A 27,072-nucleotide genomic window follows, 5' to 3' on the forward strand; every position below is an offset into this window, starting at 1 on the left:
CCTCGGTGCAACCTTTTGGACATAAAAACACTATTGTGAGGTGTGAGGTGTTCAGAATAGACTGGAAATGAGTGGAAATTAAGGTTATTGAGGTTAATAATAGCATAGGAGCAGAAAAACCTACAAATTCTGTGATTTTAGCTGTTTTTATGCTTTTTTTCAAAAAAATACAGATCCAAAACACAAAACCCAGAACCCAAAACACGGAAGGGTGGTTTTGGCAAAACCAATCCAGATCCAAAACACGAAGAAAGATCCAGATCCAAAACCAAAACACAAAACACGAAAAGTGGCCGGTGCACACCCCTAGTTACGACACACTAGTATTTTGCTAGTTAATAGCCCTGGTTTTATCTGTGCAGCGAGGGATGTGAGTTATTGAACATTCAGTCTATTGGACTTTTCACCCATAATAACTAACTGTAATAACCAACATCTCATGCGGCAATTTATTTAATGTGAGTGTGACTATATGAATATAAGATCAATTTGGCATCTTTGTTTTTGATTATGAGTGTTGGGGGTTAATGTCTCCTTAAATCAACATTAATTAAGACACTAATGAGAGGCACACTATCTCACTTGGGAGCTTATATAGGGTGGAATGGAAGATTTGGGACTAGTCTTTGTATGTAAAAGTATGTTGGTGGCTATTTTTCTTATGCTGGGTTTTACTGTTTAATAAACCTCTTGGTCATTAAAGGTAAGTCACCATTTATGTTTTATTACATGCTCTTATGGTGAATCTGACCGCAAAGCACAAGTAAAATAATGTAATGTAGAGGATGCATAGTATAGAATTAACTGACTTCCATCATAATACAAAGTATAGAGGATTTACCATCACTCATTAACAGATGATGTTTCGGTCAATCTGAATGGTCCGATTATATTGTTAAAATTGCCTAATGTATATCCTCTATGTTGAGCCATACGCGCTCCCGTTTGGTCGTCGGTTGCTTCGTCCGGTCGGCCCTGCATACAGCTCAAACTGACAATGTGCTTGACGACCCCATGCAGTGGGGTGAGACTGGTCCGGAGATTTTGGGTGGTCGAGCACCAGATCGTCTAATGTATACTGGCTGCTCAATATGTCAGCCTGTCGCATTACTGAGTACACATCGTCTGTGTACCCAGTTTTAGGTAGGAACAGACCCTTTTTACTCCTTTATGACTGCTGCAATGTGTTTAAGTGGACTGTGCGGTGTCCGCCATTAGGTCATATTATAAGGGATCATGGGGGAGATGTATTGAAGGCAAAAATGCGGTAAAACCCCCGAAAATGCAGTTTTCGGGGGATTTACCGCATTCCCCATATGTAGTAAGCAGCAGAATGCGCTCCATTCTGCTGCTTTGCGTCGCTAGGTAACGCCACCTTCAGATGGAGTTACCCAATAGAAGCCTATGGGTTTCTTAACGCGATATTCGGGGCTGGGAGGGATCCGACCGGATCCCTCCCATGAGCTCCCGCGGCATTCTGCGCATGCGCAGAAGGACTTCTGGGTGTTCAACCCGGAAGTCCCTCTGCCTGGCAACATCGCAAAGGACAGTTCTCATCGAGAGAGCTGTTCTTTGCGAAATCCTTGGTACATACTGCGGTAATGTACCGCGGTATGTACGCAAAGTCAAGGGGGATGTACTGCATCGGCGATGTCGCCGTTAATACATCTCCCCCCATGTTTTTTCATGCACAATCCATTTCACACTGCTTTCTGTCACCCAAGGATGTGTTTGATTTGGAGGTAATCATGACAGTTTAGAGTCCTAAATTATGTAGCATATTGTGTGATTAAACTTTAGTCCAAAATCAGTAGTCACAGAAGTGCTATTAGTGTTTAACGCCTATGAACTTGTCCCCACGATGAATGCTCACCCAGCGAGGTGAAGGTGTGCATCTCTTCCCATGTGACCTTTGCCGTTTGTCCCCGCTATCACTGATTTATACTGAGCCTTTTAGAAACTTTAAGTAAAGGTAGTTATTAGGTGCTTTCTGAGTGTTCGTGCAATTATGTATTGGCTTATAAAAAAATTTTTGTTACTGTTTAATTTTTATATATATTTGACTATTGAAAAAAGGAATCTATTTACTCTTGCGTCTGTGGGAAAATGATAAAGAGATCAGCTTTTTCTATGGTAAAATACTTCCTACTATACACTTAAAGGTCTTTTAAGGAAGGCTTTGCTGTCTAAGCTAGGAAGTCTTATCTTTTAATTAAATATTGTTTTTGTTTTTAAAGCACAATATGGTGCTTGTGTTTTTTTTTTGTTTTTTTTTATAAAACATAATCGGCCTAGGGGCAAATGTTAAGTATGAATCCTCAATACATTTCTACTGGCCCAGTGGGAATAGAAGAAGGTTAAAGGGACGATGTATTTCTAACTCTGTATCCCACTGAGGGCACTGGTGCAATCCTAATTTCCCAGGCTCCTTGCCATCACAGGGACTGTGGGAGTGCAAAGTCAACATGTAGCAGTCATTTCTGCAGCAAGATAGACATGTCTGGTGTGTCGCCACAGAGAGGTTTGCAAAGGAATTGCCCTGAGCTGGCGTGTGGCAAGGAGCATGGTGGACTATAATTAGAGGAAGGAGCTTTCTTTATTGGCCCTGCGCTCAGGTTCCTCCCTAGGTGATAACCCTCAGAGCACCTTGAACACTGCCTTCAGCGTAAGAGAGATTCATCCCACATGTTGTCTGCCAACACAATCAATGCTCTCCCCAAGAAATCTATTAAAAGTGACAAACGGACAGCAGCAAAGAGGGGAGAAGTCAGAGGGAACACAGCTGCTCTTATGATGTATTTTGTATAAGAATCCGCTACCTGTTTGCTTTTACTTGTCATATGCATTGGCTCTTTGGGAGTGCAGTTCATTGCATTTCATTTATTTATGAGGAAGACAAAGACTGAAATCAGAGCCGTATTCGAGAAGGATTTCAAAGTTGAAACAAATGTTCTCTAGCACACTGGCTAGAGTGGCTTTAATAAAGTCATAAATAGTGTAACTCACTCTAAAGGTTAGAGCACAGGTTTCCAAACCCAGTCTTCAAGGCACCTTAATGGTCCATGTTTTAAGGATAACCATGCTTGAGCACAGGTGACTCTGGGCTCTATTTATTAACATTATTTTTACTAAAATAAAGTGAAAAAGGGTGTTTTCACACCCTTTTCACATTATTTTAGTATCACCTGTAGTTATTACAGGGCAATTGGAGTAGAATTAGTACAATTCTACTCCAACCCCCAGTATCACTTATTTTTAGTAAAGCAGATCGCATTTCCCATAATTGTAATGGGAAATGTGATCCGACCAGTTACTAAAAATAAATTGTAAAAAAATACCGGGGGAAGCCCTGTGATAATAACGCCACCTTGAGGTGGCGTTATCCAGGGTCTCCCCCGGTTACCGGGCTCCCACTCTGCTCTAACGGGGAGAGCAGAGGCGGGAGCCAGTACCAGTAATCAGCTGTGTGGTCTAAGCAGACCGCAAGCTGATTGCTGTAAAAAAAAAAAAGAAAAAAATTAAACATTTTTTTTTTTACTTACCTGACTCCAGGGACCGGTGATCGGGCCTCCGGTGATGGCTCCTCTCCGGTCAGCTGGTCTCCCATAGTACACTGGGGCCCGGTCATCAGGTGATCGGGCCCCAGTGCAGTATGGGAGATCACCTGATCGAGAAGCCCGGAGAAGATCAACGGAGGCCAGGAGGATGCAGGCAAGTGTAATGAAGGGAGGGGGGGGCTGCAGGGGGGGGAGGGGTGGTCGCGGGGGCGGGGTTTAGCGCTGGGGGTGGGGCTTAGCGTCGGTGGGGGGGTAGTAGCGGTGGTCGGTCGGCGCATGCGCGGGCTCTTAGTCACGGTATTTTTTCCGAAAATACCGCGACTAGATTGCGGATGAGATCCGCAGGGACAAAGCTTTAGCGCAAGCTCTGTCCCTGCAAGGGATTTATAGTAAATCCCTGTGATATTGCCTGAATTTGCATTCAATATACGGATTGTAGTAAATAGAGCCCTTAGTACCACAGTCAATTTGATTTAAGTCTGTGCTCAGTCATGGATATCCTTAAAATCTGGACTGTTACGGTGCATACACACGGTCAGATTTTTCTTTCAGATCTGAACGATAACTATTTAAAAATTGTTCAGTCGTTCATATCTGATGGAAAATCTGACATATCTGACATGCCTGGACGATGGACACTGAACGATGCGCGTTCCCGTTTGTCAGATAACGACATCTGACATCTGATGTGTTTGCAGTCAGACTTGGACGATTCCATTCATTTTAATGCAGTCAAAAATCGTTCAATCGTTCACATCGTTCAAAACTTTGGTAAAATCGTTTAAATCGTTCATCTGACAAATCTGACCATGTGTATGCTCCATTAAACTGCATACAAATTATTTTCTGTCAGATTTTCTGTCGTGTAATGAACGATTTTTTTTTAACTACAAACGATTTTTGCATATTCCCTTAATGAAAATCGTTCAGTTGACAAGTCTGACTGAACTATAAACTACAAACGTGAACGCGCATGAACGATTATCGTTCATCGTTTGACTCAGAAAGTGAATGATTTTTTCTAACGATTATCGTTAAACGATATCGTTTAACGATAATCGTTCAAAAAATCGTTGTGTATATGCAGCTTTAGAATAACTTTAGGAATCAAATGGCTTATAGCAATGGTTCCCAAACTTTACGTTTACTGAGAAATTCTGAAATAAGCAAAATTTACTTAATTACTTTGTCATCCTAAGGTTCAGTTAAGGGGTGATGGACAGGGTTGGACTTTTGTTTGAAGGGATGCAGCGGGGGGGGGGGGGCGGTACTGGGGGCCCGGCACCGCCCCCCCTCCCTCTTAAATCAGAGCAGCCCAGCACACACTGCTGTGTGCTGGACTGCAGTGGGAGACTGCTAGCGGGGGGGGCGGCGCCCCCTCCTAGCTTTGCACCAGGGCATTTTTTTATCCTAAGGGGTGTGTCCACGCCTCCTGCAATTAGACAATGCTCCCTTGGCCCGGCCGGCCTCTGTACACGCCTTTGTTTGTGCACACATTTATTGACAGGCAAAACCAGTGCTTGTGGCTGCCAATTGCCATGATCGTAAATAATTTGATTTGGTCCCAGACCACCAACCCAAGGCATCTCTACGTGTGCTTTGAGGCTCCCCAGGGTGCCACGGCACCCAGTTTGGGAACCCCTGGGCTATAGTATTAGGCTTTGATCTTGATAAGTGTTTGGCCACTGACAAAAGAGTAATACGTGACTCGTTTAGGGGAATGTTTACTAAGCAGTGAATTTACGAAACCCTTGAGTTGCACATATTTTGTCTGCCAGATTAAAAAGGACAATAATGCTTAATGCAAAACAAGCCTGATTTTTGCATTTACTATTGCCCTTTTAAATGTGGGAAGCCGGTGGCCTGTTTTTGTTTTTTTTTTCTTTTGATTTTTAATTTTTTTTAAATTTATTTGCATGGGTGGGAGAGAGCTTGGCAGCGTGGCAGGGGAGGATGAGCAGGGAGTGAGCTGTCACTGTGAAGCAGTGTATTTTGAGGCTGCCTGACTCTGAATGGGGTCCTCCAATGCAGTGTGTTGTGGGAGTTGAGACAGGAAGTGTCTGATCTGAGGAGTGATGCTGCCGAATTGCACTGACTATCACAACTAAAGGTAAGTAAGGGGGGGAGACATGGAGGGGGGCAAATAGGGAGAGTCAGAGGGGTAATGGGTTAGAATAGTACAGGGTTTTTTTTTATTTTGACCCAACTACTTAAAAAATGGGGCTGCTCTGTAATTATATTTGCTTAGGGGTGCCTTTAAAACATTATGGAGATGCTAAGGGTGCCTTGAACTGAGTTTGGGAACCACTGACCTAAGTTATCTTTCTCCTTTGGGCAAACATATTTTACACCATCTTGTGCCTGACGTATGACTGTCCTGAACACTTAGTCAAGTATACAAAAAACTATAACACCATAATGTGGTGGTGCCAAAATAAAAATTCAACTGTTAATCCTTCTACCATGAAGAGACTGCTCTCTGACACGTGGGCTCTTTTGTGGAGTTAATAGATAATTTCTTCCATGGTTGCAAAGTCTCATTTTTATTTTGCTAAATGAATAGGGTAAGTGTGAGAGGTTTATTCCATCTTGTTGTGCATAGGCAGGTAACTAACTACCTGCGGCTAGAATGGTGCTAATGTTTTCCTAGAGATTTCTAGGTCTTGGGGGAGATATAATTTTACATAGACCCAAGGGTCCTTTACTACCAGATCTTAAAAAAGACTGTTCAGAATTGCCTGTACTTTTATGCCAAGCACAACCATTGGCACCACATATATAAACCATGGTGCCCCTGTGGTTGCAGTTATCATGCAATCGCTTACAAATCGCACATGCGATGTGCGTGCCCGCTGGTCTTTTCCGACATCAATCGTCGCCTGTACATGCTGATCAACCTGATGGGATCGTCCGGTTGACCAGCATGTGCGGGGATGATGGATGTGCCTCCACTGAACGACTGAACGTTGTTGTAATCATGCTGTTGTTTCCATGTCTACTAGTGGATACGCAGCTTTAGGTTTAGTACATAGACCCCAGAATGCTTTGAAAAAAGTATGTACCTTGAGTGAATGAAGTTTAACAAATCACTTCATAATGGCAATATCTAAAATAACAATGGTGGGTGTATTTGCTTAAAGCTTTTGGGAGTCACAGTATGCATCTTAAAGATCTGTGACTTCCCATGAGTATTTCGGTGTTCTATAGACCACAAGGAGAGGAGGGATTAAAGAACCTGATCTGAGTTGCAGGAAAAGTGATTTTTTTTCTTACTTGGGGGTAAATTTACCAAGATGGGAGTTCTATTTAATAAGTGATGTTGCCCATAGCAACAAATCAGATTCCAGGTATTCTCTTCTAGAAGATGCTAGATAAATGAGAAGTAGAATCTGGTTGCTATGGGCAACATCACTTCTTAAATAGAACTCCCATCTTGGTAAATTTACCCCTTGGTGTCTTTGGGGCATATTAAAAGTGAATGTGAAAAATATTTTCACTCAAATTCGCAATGTGAAAGTTTATATTTTCACACAAATTCGCTAAAATCCTGTTTGCCAAGAGGCAGGCTCCAATAAGGGCCGACTTGCCGAAGAGCAGGAAACGGCATAACGCAGTCGCATAGCTTCCTGATTTGGGTTCCCGGCAACCATGTATGGGCCTCGGACTCCCTCTGGAAAATATTGCGAATTAGTAGCCCATCGACTACCATAGTTGAACGCGCCTGCATTCTGGAGCTTGGTAAATCCGACAGCAAGGCAGCTCCCATCTATGGGCGCTACATTTGCCGACGAACATGTATGGACTACCGCATATATCGGAGATATCTATTGCGATCCCTCCATGACAGATACTTAAAATCTGACATACTTAAAATTTGCGCTTTCTCCCGCCCCCCCCCCCCCCCCAAAAAAAGCGTCTTTTTGGGGATATCCTGCAAATATTTAATGCTAAATAGGCCCCATTATGTGAGTGTGTAAAAAAGGTATTATAGCTATTGTCTATAATTAGTTTTGGCATCCCTCCCAACTGTCCCACCCATGAGCCGCAGTGTCCTGGGGTGGGGGGGGGTTGGGGGAAATGATCTCTGCTGAGCAGCGGGTGAATAGATGCTGTGTGTGGGTGCACAGCATCTATTCACTGTGTGGGGAGGGCCTGGGGGCAGCACAGCATCTCTAGGGATGCAGGGCTTGCCCCTGGAGTGATGAAAAGGGGAATGTACAGTTAGGCCACGCCCTTTCACTGCAAGGCCACGTCCCTTTTAGGACACCCCCCTATGGCATGCAGGAGTCCCGATCCTCATCTGTACAAAGGTGGGAGGTATGGTTTTGGTGCAGTGCTGGGAAGCACATCTTAGCTATTTTTATCTCTTGAAGTTAAATATTGGCCTTTTAGTAATAAGGGCTCATTGTTGAGAATGATCTATTTTTATATATACAGTGTATGACCATACATACATGATGAGTCTAGATATATTGAGGAGAAGCTATGTTGAATTACCCAGTCTAGTACTGTATGTCCCCAGAATCAAGAGGTCTGTGTGTGTTTGGAGCAATTTTGAATGGTTTTACTACCAGTCTTGATATGTAGTTTTTCTCCAGCATTGCCTGGTTTTACGTTGTTACGATGCAGTAAAGAAGTGAGCATAATGTATTGCATGCAGGGCAAAGTGGGCAAAAATGTTCTGATTTTAAAATGGTATTATGGTTGGTGAAACTTTAGTACCTTTTTTTTAATTTTTAAAAAAAATGGAAAATATATGCTCATTGTATTAATATGGATTTGATGTGGGTCTGTAGCTAATCAACAAGTTTGATAAATGCAGTGATTTTGATTACCTCTAGAAAAATTTAGCAAGTGTCACTGTAGCATTTAAAAAAAAAAAATTAAATCTGTATTTACCAAGAAAAGAAAATGGGTTTCAAAGTGAATGATGGTTCTACATTTGGTGCCTTGGCACATCCAGCCAATTGACCTTGATCAAACTCACATTTAAGACCGCTTAGAGCAGTGTTTCCCAACCTCTGTCCTCAAGGCTCACTAATGCCCCTTTTACACCTAAATTCCAGGTCTGACCCGGAGTTGGAACAAAGTTCCTATCCGGATCAGACCCGGAATTTTGCCGGCGCTGACTCGGGATATTCCCAAGTCAGCGCCGCTCACACCGCAGTCAGGTCTGCATAGACCCGGCTTTTGCGGAGTGAAAGTGGACGCTTGGAGATGACGTCATCTCCAAGCGCCACTGAAGCCGGGCCAATCGGCCGGCTAGCAGCGCACTCCAGGTCTTCGTGACCCGGAGTGCGCTGTTCCCATAGCAGGGTTTCATGGACTACGCCCGTGTTAAACACTGCTAGTTACCTGGGTTGGATTGCCGGGTCACTCGACCCGGCGATCCAACCCTCTCCCCTTTTACACCAGGGAGCTGCCCGGGTTAACCCTTCAAAAACCCGGGTTTTAGCTCCGGTGTAAAAGGGGTATAACAGTCCATGTTTTAGTGATATTCATGCTTGAGCGCAGATGGTTAAATCAAAATAACTGAAATGCTAATTGACACCTGTACTCAATATGACTAACCTTAACTGTTAGTGCGCCTTGAGGACCATGGTTGGAACCCATTGTTTAGAGAGTAGATGAGTCTAGAAATCAATGAACTTTGGTATTTGTACTGTTAGTGAGGAGGGTAGCATGGATAAAAACCATGCCTTTGATGGAATACATACCATATAGAGACTTTGGTCATCGTTATGGATGTGTAAAGTGTAAGAATCTACTGTGGGAGTAGTGGCAAAGTTGTGTCTTATGGGGAAGGCAGTAGGCTTAGTACTTGAATGTAAGAGTCCACAAATTGTGTATGCATTTGGAGAAATAATGACCCTGCAGTTGATATGACTGGACCAACAAATTTGTAGTTTGCATCTGTGTGTTATACAGGATGAGTGGCATTTACAAAAAACAGTTTAGTTTTTACTCAAATGCGAAGACCGCCATAACCAATGAGTTAATCCCGTTAGGCAGCTGAGCAGCGACTGGAAAAGAGACCCACCCATATAGGTATATTGGACCTTATTCAGAGTCTGTCGCAAGTGCTGATGCGCTCGTAACCGACTTGATGGTTTGTCCTGCGCACACGCAGTGGCCGCACTGCGCGTGCGCAAGCCCCGGAGCGACAGAGAAACTGACGCTCCGGAGCTTGCTACCAAAGGGGCGGCTGTTGATGTTGATTGACAGCTTGCCCCGTTTGGTAGGCGGGCCAGGGGGGTGGTTTCCAAAACAGAGGCGTTCCTTAACGAACGCCTATCATTTTGTGAGCGGCCGCACTGCCATCATGAGTGATGTCCATCAGAGCAGAAAGCTCCCTGGGGCTTAAGAGTGCCCAGACCCAACCTTAGGGTCTGGTCGTAAGTTGCGATGGTGATCACCATCGCGGCCATCAACCTGGTCGGTCATTAAGCTGTGGGTGGTAACCCACAGCTTAACGATCGACAAGGAGGTGGTCGTTCAGGATGCAAGCGGCCGCCCTGATTCAGAGCGACCGCTTGCAACTATCGACCGCCTCTGAATGAGGTCCATAGTGCGGTTCCTTCGCCTAGTGTCTTGTGGTCATTTTTTTCTTTTAGTTTTAATCAAGATTGCTGACCTGTTCCCAATGAGTGAGGAGGACTCCAGAAAAGCAGCTCCATGAGTGCAAGTAGAGACATCGGTCCTTGGGCATGTTAGTTAATTTCAGTAGCAAATGTGGAGTTGGAGACTTGGCTTTCCTTTACTATGTAAGGTCTGCAGGCTAAGCTGGTGCCACTGTGCACAACTACACACCCTGGATGTGGTCAGGGCAATGTTTGCCTACCTCTCCAGGATGTTTGGGTCAAGCTCTGTGTAGACTGCTGGTGAAACGGTGTACAGTGTATTAAGCTGCTGGAGGGAATGGATAATTTTAAAGCCTAACAAAGGATCCTGATTGTAACCCCAAAAGATGGAGAGACCCATTTATGGAAAGGATCTACCTAATGGGGCACATCCACTAGACGATCTACTCCCTGTCCAATCTCTAAACGATTTTCCTTTGATTTTTTTTCCCTTGAAACTTTATCTTTCAGTCTGAACGAATTACAAACTATTTGCAAACGATTTGCAGAAATTGACCTGCATGTTCAGTCGACTGACGAGACGATCAAACGACCAGTGGGAGCGTGCATCATTGATAGTTAATGACCAAACACTGCACGATTTATAAACTATTTTTAAACAATTGAACGATAACAACGTTATCGTTCAATTGCCTGCTAAAATCCTGTAGTGGATGCCCCTCACACAGGTGCTTTCTTAAGTGTTGTGTAGCGAATGCTTTTCCTTTTTGGTACACTTTCAGAGCTTGCTGAAGGAAAGAGCAGTTTGTCTCCTAATTGGGAGACAATTAGACCTAATATAAATTCTCATGTGGCACCTTGTGATTTTAGAGATCTATTTATCAAAATTTTATTGATCTATTTATCAAAAAACATTTATAAAAACAAATAATCTTGTGAAATTGGAAAGCTTTAGCAGGATTTGGGACTTCCGTCTATTTATCAAGGCCCACAGGTCTGATAAGTTGCCATGTAAAACACAGGGGTGCTTCATTTTAATTGAATCTGCACCTGAAAACCTAACACCAGGCTCCAGGTGCAAAGCACAGGTGACCCAACAATCCTGAGTCACATATGAGTATATGATAGTGGTGTGGCAAGCCACAGCTTACTGCTGCTGGCCTGCATCAACGTGGAGCTAAGCTATGTTTCTGCTCAATAGCCCCAACTAATGAAAAAAATCACAGCTGTACAGCTGTTCTGCAGTTTTAGAAGTAAATTAAATTTTGAAAGTTGATGCAAACCATTCCTACAAGTGTTCGAACGTCTATTGATTGCAAACCCCGTCTGTATAAAAGCAGTTCAGAGCGGTATTACACCCTCTAAAGCATTATTTGAACAATGCTGCACTGCAGTATGTTGTGATCATAATAGCTAGAAAAGGCAATTAACAAAGGGAGGTAGTACATTATAACCCTTACAAGTGTAGGTCTTTCCTTTAGAGAAATTGTTAAAAAAAAAAAAAAAAAAAAAGCCAAGGTGTCAGTAGTTTCCTACAACATCAAAATGCATTTGGAAAATGAGATGAAGAAACCCTGGCAGACCCAATGCTACAACAGCGGCTGAAGACATGTCCCTGTGTCAACAGCTGATGTGATAGGCAGCTCGCAGGACAAGATAATCAAGCACAGCTTAACACTGGTAAGCTAGTCTTAAGATGGGCACACGTTAGACGGTGTACCTAGCACGACCTCGCTGGCAACGGGACCCTGATGTGGCAAATACACACTTGCCAATGCCGGGTCAGACGGTGGGGAGGGACACGATATGCTGCATTCTGCAGCATGACGTCATTAGCAACATATCCCCGTCGGCCCTGCTGTAGTGCCGACGGGCAATGCCGCTAACGACCCGCGGGAGTGCGCATATAATGGGTACACACTAGACTATATACCAGAAGACTCAGGCTGCAGGGTAGACAGGTCAAGTGGCAGTAATATAGCCATGGGGCATATCTATAATGGGTGCAGGGTGTGTGGTGCACCTGGGTCCAGGAGAAGGCCCACACCGCACATCCTGCACCCATGTGTTTTAATATGTACCCTTCCGAAGTCCCACGTCGGGCTGTAGCGCTGGACAAAACACCTGAAAAATGGCTGCCTCTGTGAGAGGAGGGGGCCTGTGTGTATTCCCCATCCGGGGTCCTCTTTCTTCGGTAGCCGGCCGAGTAACTGCAGCAGTAAACTCTGGGCACTAGAGTGTGCCCAGAGTCTACTGGTCATGCATGTCTCTTAAGATTCCTCTGATATAGCCGTATACTAAAATGACAAAAAGAGGCTTGCTTGGGCTATGATGGACTGCCAGTGGACTACTGAAGACTGGGGTAAGGTCTTATGGACTAATGAATAAAAATTTAAAATCTTTGATTAATAAGCAGGGTTTTGTTCACTGTAAAGTGAAGGGATGGGTTCCTCAGTGTGTGCCACCAACTGTCAAAGAAGGAGGAGGTAGTGTAATGGTCTGGGACTCTTTTGCTTGATCCTGAGTGAGCGACTTGCACCCTGACTGAAAAGGAAAAACATTTTGGTGCACTAGGCACTGGTATCTATGCCTAATTGGTCAAGGGCTCATTTTACATCAAAACATTTAACAAAAACCTACCTCCAGGCTAGGTCAGACCTTTCTGGACCCAACCCCAACAAGTTGGTTTAGGATGAACTGGACAGAAGGGTTAGTAATCTACAAGTGCAGCACATTTCTGGGAACTTCAGCAAACGTGTTGAGTAAAACTTCCTGATCATTATTTGCCATAAGTGAGTTCAGCGGTTATATCTGCAAAAGGTGGCTACTTTGACTGAAATTTAGATTAAATTTTGTTAGTAAAAAAAAAAACATACTAGAACTATTTTTTTTTTATTTTTTTTTGTTTTATACTTATTTGGAGAGTACAATGAGACCTTCAACTGTGTAAATTTCAATACTAAATGGAAAAATAGGGATGTTCTGAAACTTTTGACTTGTAATGTACAAGGGGAACAGACATGGTGTGTCTGATATTCTAAGGACACATTCTGCAAGGGTGGTGGCAACCCTCATTAGTACATACCTTCAAGGGGGTTGTGTTTTCCCGTCACTACTTGGCGGGCTAAGTAGTTAACACATTAGTTATGGCTGCCATCTAGTATTTCAAGGAAACGATATGTAGAAATTATCTAACTTTGTCAATAATGGCAGAAGAAAATGAATTGATAAGAACTCAAATCAATTGTATTATATAAATGATCATGGGTTATTTGAGAATTTTAAACTGGCAGGACTAGAATTTGCACAGAGTTTGTAGTCAAATGTTCAGATGAAGTTGCGATCATCTTGGTGAATGAAGGTTTCATTCCCATTTGATTTTTCATTTTGTTTATGTGAATGTTTTCCACCTGTTATGCTGTTAGATTGTCAGACTCTGGTGTAGAATTGTACACATACATGTTATTTTTAGAACAGTCTGCTATGTTGCTTTCTTTATGACAATAGGGCTGAATGACTACTGTGCTTTTCTATGATAATATAAGCACTGTAAGGGCTGTTCCATTGTTCTGATTTTATATTGGTAAATATGTAGAGATTAGACTTTGTGCAGAACGACATAATCCAATATGTTACTAGTATATAGAAAATGCCTACTGGAATGTAAACAGCCTTTCTCTGGAAATCTCCCCCACCTAATGAACTAGGGTTTTGCCACATTGGCCCTTGCAAACCAGACACACATCTGCATATCGACAGCAAAAAAAGAATGCATACTAATAGTCACAAGCATTATGTGCACTTTAATTTGCTATTGAGAAATCTATAAATCTTACATGATGGTGTGGAACTGATAAAAATATAAAATTTTTACATAAGGATTATTTTTTAAATTACTCTTTAGGAAGTGGAGGTATTTTCTATAAATCTACTCGCTCAGGTTTTTATTGTGATCAGTGGTACGTACTGTTTCTTTATAAATTAAGAATAGTCTGGACAGGCCTGGCCAACCCGTAACACTCCAGCTGTTGTGAAACTACAAGGCCCAGCATGCTTGACCAGCTGGTAAATGTGGGAATGTATGCTGGAACTTCAGCTGGCGAGCGACAGGTTGGCCAGGCCTGGTATTTTTTTATAATCTTGGTGTATTCATTGCCGGGTCTAGTTGAGTAAGGCCATAATTATTTAATCTGCATAAAGCCAGATACTGATGGCTAATGTTGAGATACTGGTTTCAATGGTAAACTTAGTACTGTATGGGTCAAGTTTCATCGAAACAGGGCAAAGGACAATACGTTTATTTAGGACTGGAGGGTTCTTTCATATAGACAGTCCTACTTCAAATACAAACTTAAAGTACACTAGAATATTGTGATCTAAAATGTTTTCTCATTTCTTCTTTTTCCCTAGAAAATGTGCGACATTCCTTCTCCAATCCATGATGTGGGTGGTAACACCATATCTTTCATTCCAGAAACAGGCAAGACTTTCTCTGTTTGTTCATTCACCATGACACCCCTACATAGCTCCACCATATATGAAAAAGATCTGGAAACTAATTCTGCTAAAACCCTTACAAATACTGCCACCGAGGAAAATACTCAAACCAAGCTGCAAGCTCTTGGTGCAATGGTTTCAAAGGCATTTAATACTAGCCGGTGGAGAGGAATGGATGATGGTCATGGGATCCAAGACAATAAGCCTTCTATTTTGCAGGCAGGAAAGTCTGTACAGAAAAGGAACTCACCTTTTGATGTTAATACAAACTGTCCTGTCTCCCGCAAGCAGGAAAAGACATATCAAGGACAGGAAACTGCATTCCATGTAGTGGATACTGGGTCCAAACTGGGAAAAAGCAGATTGCCGCTTCTTAGAAAACACACAGACTCTCTACCTATTGAAGAGGACAGGTGTGTACAGGTGAGAAAAAGCATCACCAGAGATGCCAACAATGGCAGATCTTCTATGGATTGGGAAATTAACAGTCCGGAAATGCATTTAAAAGATGGTAAAAGTCCTAGAGTCCTAAAGCTTGAAGAACCCACCAGTAGGATTGGTTGCAAAATTCCTGCTCCTCGCTACAGCTGTGGAAGTACAGATGATACCTTTCCCAGTAACATGGGCGTTTTGTCAGAAACAAGCCGGTTGAAACCCAGAAAAAGCCTTGCAGTTGTGGATCAACTGGAAGATGGTGTCCAAGAGAATGCAGCTGTAACGGTGGCTATACGTGTCCGACCTCTAAATGAAAGGTAATATTTATGAGAACATAGCCAAACAAAAGTGGTAAGGCAAGTTATCACTATTTTTGGTAAGGGCCCAGGGAAAATATTATTTGGTTTTCTCATTAAAGCAAACAAACTATATTTCAGCACTGGGACAAATAATGAAAAAGAAATTTCCAGTTCTATTGTTTTCGAATGATGATGATGACTCGTTATGTCTACAGTTTTTGTAGACCAGCTATTGGACGCCACAAGTCAACACAAGAAGCACTACACCACAGGTTCTCAAACTCTGTCCTCAGGACCCCAAACAGTGCATGCTTTCCAGGTCTCCTCACTGATCACAAGTGAAATAATTATCTCCACCTGTGGATCTTTTAAAGTGTCAGTGAGTAATGATTACACATGTGCACCTGCTGGGTGACCTACAAAACGTGAACTGTGTAGGGTCCTGAGGACTGAGTTTGAGAACCTCTGCACTACACTGATATTAAGGGTCAAACTGGACCAATCTATGCTCATAATAGTGGTGGAAGCCTCCAATGTATTTTCCTCCTGAAGTATCAAAAATTAGTCTCTTATGAAGAGTAACTACAGTGACTGAAGTATGCATGGCCCTTGAAGGATACTAATGGGCCACTAACTAGCAGGCTGCGGGAGAGTTGTATGACCAGACTGTGAAAGGAGTAACCTAGTGCTTGACTAGTCACCCTCCATCCAACTCTCTCTAGCCAGAGAGTTAGATATATAAATATAAAAAATACAAGTTTTCATAGATATTGAGATAGTTTGTTCAAGTTATTGTTGGGTACAGATTCACTATCTTTTGGCCACAGGGGGCAGTGTTGAAATGTATGTAAGTAGTCCAGTCAAATTTGGGGTACTAGAAAATGGGTGCTAGCATATTTTTAAGTCTCTAAAGTGAACTTTTAAAAAAAAAAGTCACACACCTGCAGCATGCACCTGCAATCCTAAAAACACCTGTTCCATCCTTGCAGACACCCAAGAAGTCTATTTCGCTAGTTTTTATGCTTGTCCCCCATTTTTTACTTTTTTGCCCCAATCGAATACTTTTTTTGGGGGTGTTCTGAGGTAATTTTCTAAATTTTTTTTTTTTTTTTTTTTTTGGTTGATTTGTCCTTTAGGGGGCTGTCCCAAAGGTTCTGAGTAGTTTACCCATGTTTGCACCCCAAAATAACTATATTGCACTCCTTTTCTCCTGCTATTCATAGGAGAGACTTTTCTGCCTATGGCATTGAGTTTCTGTTTAGGTGAAATTGTCCTGGAATTGAATATGAAGATACTTTGAAAACAGGCAGAAAGTCCGATTTCGCTGAAACTTTTCGCCAAATGGCACTTTTAGCCTCTAATTGAATACGGCCCTTAGTTGTTTTCAGCTATGTCTTGGAGATCTCTTACCCATCTGTTGGAGAGATGGCATCCACTGACTTAGGCCTTATAAATATTTACAAGTGCAATACTTTTTGGTGTAATGGATAAATAACTTGGACCTTTCTCTGTCTCAACACTTATTACTATAACCCTATCAGAAAACCCAGATGCTCTCCTTATCCTTAAACACGGGGGGGAGACAAGGATGAGAGACATAGGACTACTCCTTGGTGAAGATGGTTGGCAAAAAAAAATTAGAAATAATGTTGCCACTTTAATAAAGAATAATCCTTGTAAGCTTATAACAAATGGTATTTTAGTACCTACTTGATCTAACAAAATGTTTATTTGTAGTATACTGGTGGACAGAGGGGATTTTTGTTTTTATCCTCATAGTTACTAACCACAAATCCTAAATGTATGTCAGAGTAGGTTCTTTATTCCTCATTGCCTTTATCCCTTTCCACATTATCTCCACATTCCTTTACATTTTCTAGTTGCTTTTCCATCTAATAGACCATTCATATCCCTGTTAGACTTGTTTGCATGTTTGAGCCCAATAAATAATTATTTAAATATATCTGGGAATTGTATTTATAATTTTGAACTAAGATTTGGTTTTTTGTTTAATTCTGTGGGTAGAAACAAAGATACCTTCAAACACTCTAATAAATTATACAGAAGGACTGTGTCACAGAAGACTTTCTGTGTAGGATACATCCAGGGGAATGGAGACTGGATTGAAGTTTTCATTAGATAGCCAAATCCCCAAATGGTGGTCAGAAGGGCAAATACAAAGGTAGCCTGATTCTTCACAAGGAAAAAAGTGAACAGGAGCTGAGGGTGTTTGTGCTGTGGGCTCTCGAAGCTCACAATGAACTGGCTGAAGGGTTATCTTTCTGGCCAATAATAGCCGTTTACTCAGTCCACTAAATATTGTGATAACATTTTCATTTTAGTTTCCCGTCTCTGACTAGTAGGGTTAATGGTTATTTTGTGACCCTTGTCTAGCATTTATTTGATGTAAGCTTGCAGATGGTTTTGTAATTAGGACAAGAGTATCTTGTTTTAATGTTTTTCAAATCTGTGCAGGGTGTTTAGTGACATGTGCAGATAGGTTGTTATTGGAGGTAAAAATGTCAATGAAGTGGTTCAAAAGACAGTGGCCTTGGCATATTTCTTTAATGTAAACACCCCAGTTAAAATGTAGTGTTCATGATTGAGGCAATACTGACCTCTATTCCTAATAAAAGCAGGGTAATAAGGTATTTTTTTCTGGGGAGATACCCCCGTCCCCCCCCTAATTTCAAGGTGATAAAAGGAATATTGGAGACACGCTAGCCCTTTGTGACTGAAGCCAATGTGGATAGATGGATCCACATGCTTCAAACTGGGTGATTTAAGACAAAAGGGATTCCCCAGGGATTGTTGAAGTTGAGGCATTGAATATATAAACTGTAGCTTAGTAAGTCTTTAATGTTTCTATGTACTGTATATACCTTATATACTTATACCTATATATCTTTTGTTTATTGATGAACTGTTTTTATACAATCTTTTAAACTGGATTCTGTGTCTTAAATCAGTTGCAACCTATTTTCAAGCATAGCAAGTAGGAACCCAGTGTTGTCAAAGATTCAACTTATTACACTGTCCAACATCTTTTAAAAAGTCGGGAAAGTCACTCATAACCCCTGAATCTGGGTATATGGAGGATGAAAGGGAAGAATTATAAAGAGTCTCTCAGACTTCATCACTGATACATTCCTAAAAGCTAGCAAGGCCAGCACCTCCATATGTTATAAAAGGATCTGGGAATGTTTTGTAGTCCTTTCTAGAGAGGAATATGCTCTAGATTAGCAGTTTAGGCATTAGAATATTTTTAGTTTATTTTACAAGATACTGGTATATCAGATATTGGCTTGGTGCTTATTTGAGGTTTCTCCACTATTTGTCCTTCCGAGAAGTGAAGCTGGCATGGGATATTTTATAGGTCAGAAGCTCTCTGACACAGGTGAACCAAGAATGACAAATATATACGTGTGTATATATAGTGTATGCTGCATAAAATAATGGATTTCATTTGTTAGGATTTTACTCTTCTAGGTGAGATTTCACAATTATGGATTAGCACTTTTCTCCAATGTGTTATATGTGAGATTTTTCAAATGTGGTTGAACACTACTTTCTAGTGTGAGATCCTGGTTATTATGCCAGCAATGAATAAACAGTATTCCATGGATTAATATTTAATTTCTCAATTTTAATTGTTCAAACAAGTTAAACAAATTGTAACTCTAAATAACCAGAGGAAACTAGTCCTGTGATTAAGTGGATTCCTTGCATAAACAAATTTCCAATTTTGGTTTCTCTGGTAATGGTAAAACAGCAAATTTTTGGTTTTGATGGAAAAAAAAATTCCAATAGAACCACTGTTTACGAGAGCTCTGCCCATGTCCTTTAGAAGAGTGCTAAATATTTGGAAATTCTCACAAATATATAGGATCTGCCAGTGTTACAGGAATGTGACTGCCTGTGTGATCTGCCACATCAGCTCTGTTCCATTTTGTTAAATGTATGTGACCCATGGTTCTTTGGTAGAGAATCCATCTGAAACACCACAGGACATTTTCCTTTGTGGACAAGCCTCTGCTTTTTCTGGTGCCAATCTAATAAACTAGCAAGATATGCTAGCTTCATGTCAAAAGACTTAAAATATTTAAGATTCATTTTATAGAAATTGGAACCATTTCCTTCTTACAGCCAGTGGTCAAAGTGGCCCAAAACAGGGCAGTACTGCGTTCCATCAGTTTTTTGGAGACTTAACCAGTTCCGCCTCCTCCAGTCCACTTTGCCCTGCGCCAAAGGGAGTTGCCGGTTGCCTGCTTCCCTACAGCTGGATGTTTAAAAGGGGTCATTACTCCTGTGGGCCATAACATGAATAAGGGACACTACTATGTGGTGTAATGTGAATTGGGGATACTATTGTGTGGCACATGCTGTCCCTTGTCATTAAGATAATGCCGAGGGTGGGGGACGAGCTCCACCATGTTCTTAGGACCACTTTAAGCACTGCCTACTGCAATTACAATGCACAACTCCCTTTCATACTTACTTTATCTTTTTAAGCTTCTGATATTTCCAAATATACCCACAAGCTGATAACATTGAAGTGCAACTGTCCAATAGCTTTATAATGGAAAAAACACAATTCCACTTTCCTTGCCCTCAATTATAAATAGAATTATGCAGATTGATCATTTAGAATTTCTCTAATAGTATTCATGATGCTCCAAATCAGTTCTCGTATGCTGTACTTGGAGCCCATGGAACGCCCTCCCTCTCTAAAATGGAGTTTAAACTACTCCTTAATATCCTCCCCTGGTCTTATGGTCTTTCACTCACCTCACATTCCCTTCCCTTACTTATCTTTACTGAACCCTTTTAATTTTCCCTTTATCTTTATAGGTGCTTTAAATGTTTTTCTTAAATACAGTAAATCCTTTGTTGCCCATTTGCTCCTCTATGTAGATTATTATTGTCTACCCTATGTGTTATACATTTTGTATTGTTTACTAGACATATTTATTAAATCTATTTCCCCTCTCACTTTCTTTTTGTACCTCCCATATTATTTTTTATTAATTTTGTACTATTTAAGCAAAAATGAGACCATGCCAATGAACAAGAGTATCCCATTTCAAAAAATAGCTTGTCTGTATATACTGTATCACTGGCTGTTCTATACCAAGCGTGTTAGATGTGGTTTCCTCCAGTTCTACAAGAGCCTTAAATGTTTAAAAACCGTTTTTATTAACTAAATTGCACTAATTGGAGTCACAGCGCTCCAGTGAAGCCACTATATGTATCCATATGAATGTCCTGCAATGTGGCTAGGGGTGGTTTTAGGTGAGGTCAGATTGCTCCTTTAGGGTGCCTCTTTCCGTACAGCATGGTCTACCTACGTCTTCTAAAACCAGATAGTCCCCTGTATGGTTGAACGTTCTGTATAAGTCAATGTCCTTCCTACACCTTGGTTGCAGGTTACAAAAGTAGACTTCTTTTTAGGGTGTCTCTTTCCGTATAGCACTTTGTGCCTACGTCTACCTTTTACCACTAGTGACAGCCTCACTGATATATGATTAAATAATGTCTCATAAGAATCCCCACTAATGCTGTAGTGAGCTGCTGGGAAATGGGTGAATGCAGGTACCGTCCCCCTTCCACTACAGTCCTGTTACTCCTCACAACGGCATGCTCTGCTTTTAATTCAGTGCAGGGTGTCTATCTGCCCTTGCTAAGGGGTGACCTACCGTATGTATAGCTGATATACTTCCCCCTCACTGTAATGCTTGGACAGTGGTGCAAGTGGGTATAGCGAATGCGCTGTAGCAGGGGTGGCGTCCTGTACTCCAATTTTTACTGGTTGGTGTCTTCTGACTTTGTGTCACACTTTGTCCCGTCTCCGACTGTGGCATCAAACTTCTCCACTCAGATTCCCTCAGGTCTGTCAGTGTGTGACAGTCAGAAAGCTTGCGTGTCCAGCAGCTTCCAACACGAAGGTAGGACTACTGAATTGCTAGTGTACTGGAATTCCAGAGAATCCACATTTAATGAAGCACATTGTTTGAATGCAGAATTTCTCCTCTTTCAAAAAAGGGTGCCCCATGTGTCTAGGGCACAATGTGCCCTCCCCTATATTTGGAAAATTATTTTTTTTCACAGGCAATAGCTAAGGGGCGATATCCTTTGAAATAAGACTTCCCTCTTTTAGGATTTATTGTTTGAGTATACAAAGTCAAGGGGAGCCAGCAGCCATGTACTCAGAGCCCACTCTTCAAAGGCCATAGCTTTCCCATGGGTAAAAATGGTTCCTTCAAGGTCAGAGAAACTATATGAAACAGCCATATATTCTTGATGAACACTGTATTTTTGACTGCTTTGACATGATCTTGATCTTTAAAAGCTGTAGTTATCCCATTCCAGGAGTGATTTAAGCAGCGTTGGCACTAGATGTAATTGGTTACTGCTGCCATTAGTTCCATTTCCACTAGTTCCTACACGGCACCTTACTTTCTGCACTGTTGTTCCTCTGTGGTGGTGGTGGTGGTTACTTTTTGGTGGTTTTTACAGTTGTGTTGGTGGCTGTTACTATTGCTTTTGTTACTGTTAGGCAAGTTTGATATATATATGTTGTGATGTGTAAGTCAGACACTGGAGGAAGGAGGGTGTACCTTATACACTTCAATTGCAAATGTCATTTTTGTCTAGCCTCTGCCAGCTTGTCCTTGTCGTTGCTATGGAGAGACCTAAGGGAATTGGTTAATTTTATTTATTGCAGGGGTGTATTATCTTTATAAAATATCAGTTTTAGATTTTACCTTTTAGAGTGTGAAAATGTAATACAAGGATTGTTTGGCATCGCTACTTTCTAAATTTATTTTAATTTTGTGCTTTCTCCATAGAGAAACAGCAAGTGGATACAAAAGTGTGGTGTCTGTTACAGGACAAACAGTACATGTTGTTCGTCCCCAGAGCAACCAAAAGTACTCCTTCCAGTATGACTTCTGCTTTTCAGTCTCGTGTCCTGAAGATGAAATATACTGTTCTCAAGAGGAGATTTACAAACAGCTGGCCCGGCCTCTGCTGGGCAGGGTCTTTCAAGGGTACAACACATGTCTGTTTGCATATGGTCAAACTGGATCTGGGAAGTCCTACACGTAAGCTCATCCCATGTTTAAAAAGTACTAGCAGGGAAGAATAATTTTGTACTGGGTATCGGACATAGTAATTTAATTTACTGTAGATTGTGGTGACTAGTATTGTCTGGTTGATGGAGTATAACGTTCAAGTTAGTGTGAAAGTGAATATTAATATCATGTTGCATCTCTTCCATGTACAGTACTTGGAATTCCAATATTTTAATGAGAATTCTGGACTTATACCCTAACTGTTTAACCACTTAACTGACATTTTTTTCCCGAAAGGTCAGAATTGTAATTTTTTTTAAAAAAATGTAAGAATGTATTTTTAAAAGTATATCTAAGATCCCCAGCAGTATCAACCCCACCCCCTAATGGTAACAGATCCCAGTTGCAGAGCCCCTATTCCCAGTCAATGGGCCTTCACTGTATTCATTGTAAACTTCCCCCTCCCCCCTCCCCCTCCCCTCATGTGTATTTTTTTTTATATGTTAAATATACCCCCCAGCCCAAAAAAAATGTAGCAAACTCCGTGGAGTCCAGTACTCTTCCTGATTGCCCCTTCCCCCATTATGTAGCGGTTATATACTTGGGGAGGGGGGAAAGAAATCTGAGAGATACTGTATACATTCTAATGGGATCATCAATGCTATTTCCCTGCATTGGTTATAAGGCACAATGATCCCTATGGCTGCAGGCATGTTCATATAAGTTTTTTTTTCTTTTGTAAAACACTGTACATGAGGAAGCCCTATGAAGTATCCGTGTATTTTAATTAATAAATAGATCTTACTGCTTTGGAGCTTGTTTACATTTGGATGGAAGCCCATTTTATGGCACGCCTCTCCGATGTAGCAGTACACGTCCACTTTGCTTTCACAATCTCCCTGAAATGCTTTTTCAAAAGTAGGCAAGTACGGTTTTCCGGGAAAGATTCCTGGACTGCACACCCTGAATATATATAATTGGAGGTGCTACCTGATGAGACTAATTGCAGGCACAGAAACAGACAAATCTCAGGTGCACAACTCCAAATTTTTGAGTATATATTATACATGCAATAAAATTTTGCAATCAATAGAGGTTTTTAGCATAATCATGGCCAAGGATATGGGCCTACCCACCATATCCAGGTAACCGCTTTAGGGTAGGTCCCTAACATACTAGGGTTCAAATCCGGAGCGCCGGACACCCCTAAATCAGCGCAGCCTAGCCACCCCAGGGCACCGCCATACTAAGAAAAGTGCAGTATAAAAGAGATGGTTAAGAGCAGCCGCAGCTGCATATAAAGAATGGAAATAAAGTGAAGTACATGTATAATAAACAAGTACGGTTTTCCCCCAGGTCCCAAATGAACAGCCCCCTCCTTATTGTAGAGCACAGTGGAGCATAGGCGCGGAGCATAGGAACTGATCAGTCTCCACTGCTACAGCTAATCTCTGCACACAGAGATCAGCACATTAGTGCTGGGAGAGGAACTACGGTCCACCCTTCCATGTTTGATTTGGGCACATGAGTCCCATTGCTGTTAGCACAACATTCTGGGGCTTAATATTACAACCTGCTGAATAACTGCTGGGGGGCTGGATCAGGAGGAGGTAATCCATTCTGCACATGTGCAGAACCATTTTCCTTATTACTAGCACTGAGGACGGCACGGTCGTATGGGTTACCTCATACTTGCCAACTCTCCCTGATTGCTACTATTTCAGGGAGTCTCCCTAACAATCTCCATTATTGTATCTTACCCTCAATAAACTGTATATAACATTCAAATGGGTTAATTAGTATAATTTATCTGCACTGGTTACAAGGTACAATGATCCCTATGGCTACTTGTTGATGAAAATACAAATTGCTTTGGGGCTCATTTAGATGCAAGTACATTTCATGACCCGCCTCTCAGATGTAGCAGCACACGCCCACTTTACCACTGTAGTCATAGGTGCTGCTTTTACAAGCTCACAGAAATGCTTTTTCAAAAGTAGGCAAGTATCTGTTACCTGGCTGCAGTGGTATCCTATATGACCACACCAGGTAAGCGGGTAAAGTGTGTTTATTTTTTTATTTATTTATGGCAGTATGGATTTATTATGAGTATGACGGATGGACGATTAAGCTCAAATATTGATGAGTGCAGCCATGGACAAGATTCCTATGCGCTGCAGCTAGTAATTATTACTGTACAACTGCTATCCAGTAGCATGTGTTTGCATGAATTTTAGTCCAGCCCACAAAATGGCTGACTCAGCATTGTATAGGTCACAGCTACGTCTGAAATTCTGTATTGTTACCATGACCAATTTTTATACCATAATGCACAATAAAAAATGAGGCAAGGGAAACTACTAGATAAATTTAAAATGCTCAGGGGTCTATTTACTAAGCAGTATTAGGAAAAGCGATAAGGTGCCAGCCAATCAGCTTCCAACTGTCATTTTTCAAACACAGCCTGTGAGATGGCAGTTAAGAGCTGATTGGCTGGCCCCTTATCACTTTTCACTCTTAACTTTTCACTTCTCCTAACACTGCTTAGTAAATAGACCCCTATATCATGTACAACATACAACTCTGCCCAGCTTCATTGTTGCTCATAACGCAGCGAATCGCGCTATGAGGGGTACGAGATGCCCTCCCGTGATCGGGGACGTGCAATAGCGTGTCTATTCAATCTTATGGAAATGCACTCCTGCGATTGAGGGCGCGCAATAGTCTTCATAGCATTGAATGGAAACTCACTCCCGCGAACGCGTCGTAGTGTGGCGCATAGCGACAATTTGCGGGTATGTTTGTGCTGCATTCGGCAACAATGAACCTGGGCGCAACTGTAAGTGGTCTTGGACGTATGTCGACAAGAATTATGGTAGCTTTGCAGTACCCATCACATCCATTGTGGACACCAAAGGTTGCATCCTTAATTTATTTCCGAATAGAATTATCTCAGGTAGACCTTTTTTAAGTGTTAACTCCTAAATTCTTCTATTGTCTAGGATGATGGGTTATAATACAGATGTTGGAATTATTCCAAGGTTTTGCCAGGAGCTTTTTCAGAACATAAACCTCATTGACCAGAAAGAGGTGAGCAAGTAAACCTTGCACTGTCGAAACTTTATTGTATACTCACCAGCAGGATTATAATATTTTTTTAAAACTTTTTTTTGTAAGTTTTTTTATTCATTCAAAATAATGACTCGTTTCACATCCAGAAAAAGTTAATACAATATTCCTATGAAGACACCAATTGTGTTGTGTTCTGTTTATATTTTGGTTACTGTATTGTAATGTAATGTTCTGTTCCCTTTACTGTATGTACGGCGCTGCAGACCACTTGTGGCGCCCTATAAATAAAATGTAATAGTGTATCAAAGGCAAATTCACAATAGAACATTAGATCAGAGTAAGTAAATGATTCAATAAACATGTGACTATAAATGTTTGCATATATGATTAATCGAATCACAATCAACAATCCCAAATGGCAAAAGAACAATGCAATTAAACATGTAATAGGCACTTAGGGGCTCATTTATCAACGAGTTTTATCGTAAAAAGTGTTAAAACTCATTGCGTACGATAATGGTGCTCCAGCCAATCAGCTCCTAACTGTTATCTGTTTGAAAAAATGACAGTTGGGAGCGGATTGGCTGGAGCACCATATTCCTACACAATGCGTATTAACACTGTGTACTGTATATGGTAAAACTTGTTGCTAAATGAGCCCCTTAGTATCAATTAGCAAAAAGTATTAATAAAGACCAGAAAATGGAACTTCATTTATCGATGTAATTTTTTTTTTTTTTTTTACAGGTTAACTATCATGTGGAAATTAGTTATTTTGAAATTTACAATGAGAAAATTCACGATTTGCTGACTTCACACAGGGACGTGGGTCCTAAGATAGCTGTAAGTGGCCCTTCTGAATTAATTTGTGAGCTGTCTTGCTTTACTGAAATTTGATATTTCTGTAAGATAATGGGATACAAACAGGAGTTAGCCTAACTCAGTGGTTCTCAAACTCTGTCCTCAAAACCCCACACAGTTCACTTTTTCCAGGTCACTGAGTAAGTGCACAGGTGTATTACTCCCTGACACATTTGAAAAGATCCACCGGTGGAGCTAATTATTTCACTTATGGTTCTGTGAGGAGACCTGGAAAACATGCACCGTTTGAGGACCAAGTTTGAGAACCTGTGGCCTAAAGCTGGCCACACACTAGACCGTTGGATGAAAGTTGGTCTAGTGTATGGCCAGCTTAACTCTTCTGCCTGAGACACCAAAGTGACACCTTTCTTATGCCTAAAAAGTAAACCATTTTTTGTTCTACAAGTAACCACTAAAAGGAATACTAACTATTTATCAAAGGGGGAAAAGCCCTATTGCTGGTGAAAAATTGGCTGTTTTAATTGCCGATTTATAAGTACTCGTACATGTACCACAGCAATACTTATTCTGTTTAGCAAATGGCAATTACAGAAAAAAAAATATATATATATATATTGTATCATTTTACCAGTGTCGGAAGATTTACATTTTTTTTCATACAATCTTTACTATTTATTACTGGAATGTGCATACATGAGTTGTATGTTCGTATACACATGTCCCCTGAGTCTGGCCC

At 41.3% G+C, this 27,072-nt stretch overlaps 1 protein-coding gene across 1 annotated transcript in view; it reads left to right on the top strand.

The window, feature by feature from the left end:
* The first annotated feature begins 600 nt into the window (after positions 1-600).
* The window catches only part of LOC148525162 (kinesin-like protein KIF14), a 95,895-nt gene continuing 69,423 nt past the window's right edge, over positions 601-27,072 (top strand). Inside the window, exons 1-5 of the mRNA XM_088471089.1 lie at positions 601-703; positions 14,549-15,387; positions 22,218-22,472; positions 25,445-25,532; positions 26,262-26,357. Of these exons, the coding sequence (XP_088327215.1) occupies positions 14,552-15,387; positions 22,218-22,472; positions 25,445-25,532; positions 26,262-26,357 (1,275 nt within the window). The 5' untranslated portion in view covers positions 601-703; positions 14,549-14,551. The remainder of the gene's footprint in view (positions 704-14,548; positions 15,388-22,217; positions 22,473-25,444; positions 25,533-26,261; positions 26,358-27,072) is intronic.

This window comes from Taudactylus pleione, unplaced genomic scaffold, assembly GCF_031769625.1.
Source record: "Taudactylus pleione unplaced genomic scaffold, aTauple2 ptg000110l, whole genome shotgun sequence".
Taxonomy (NCBI): Eukaryota; Metazoa; Chordata; class Amphibia; order Anura; family Myobatrachidae; genus Taudactylus; species Taudactylus pleione.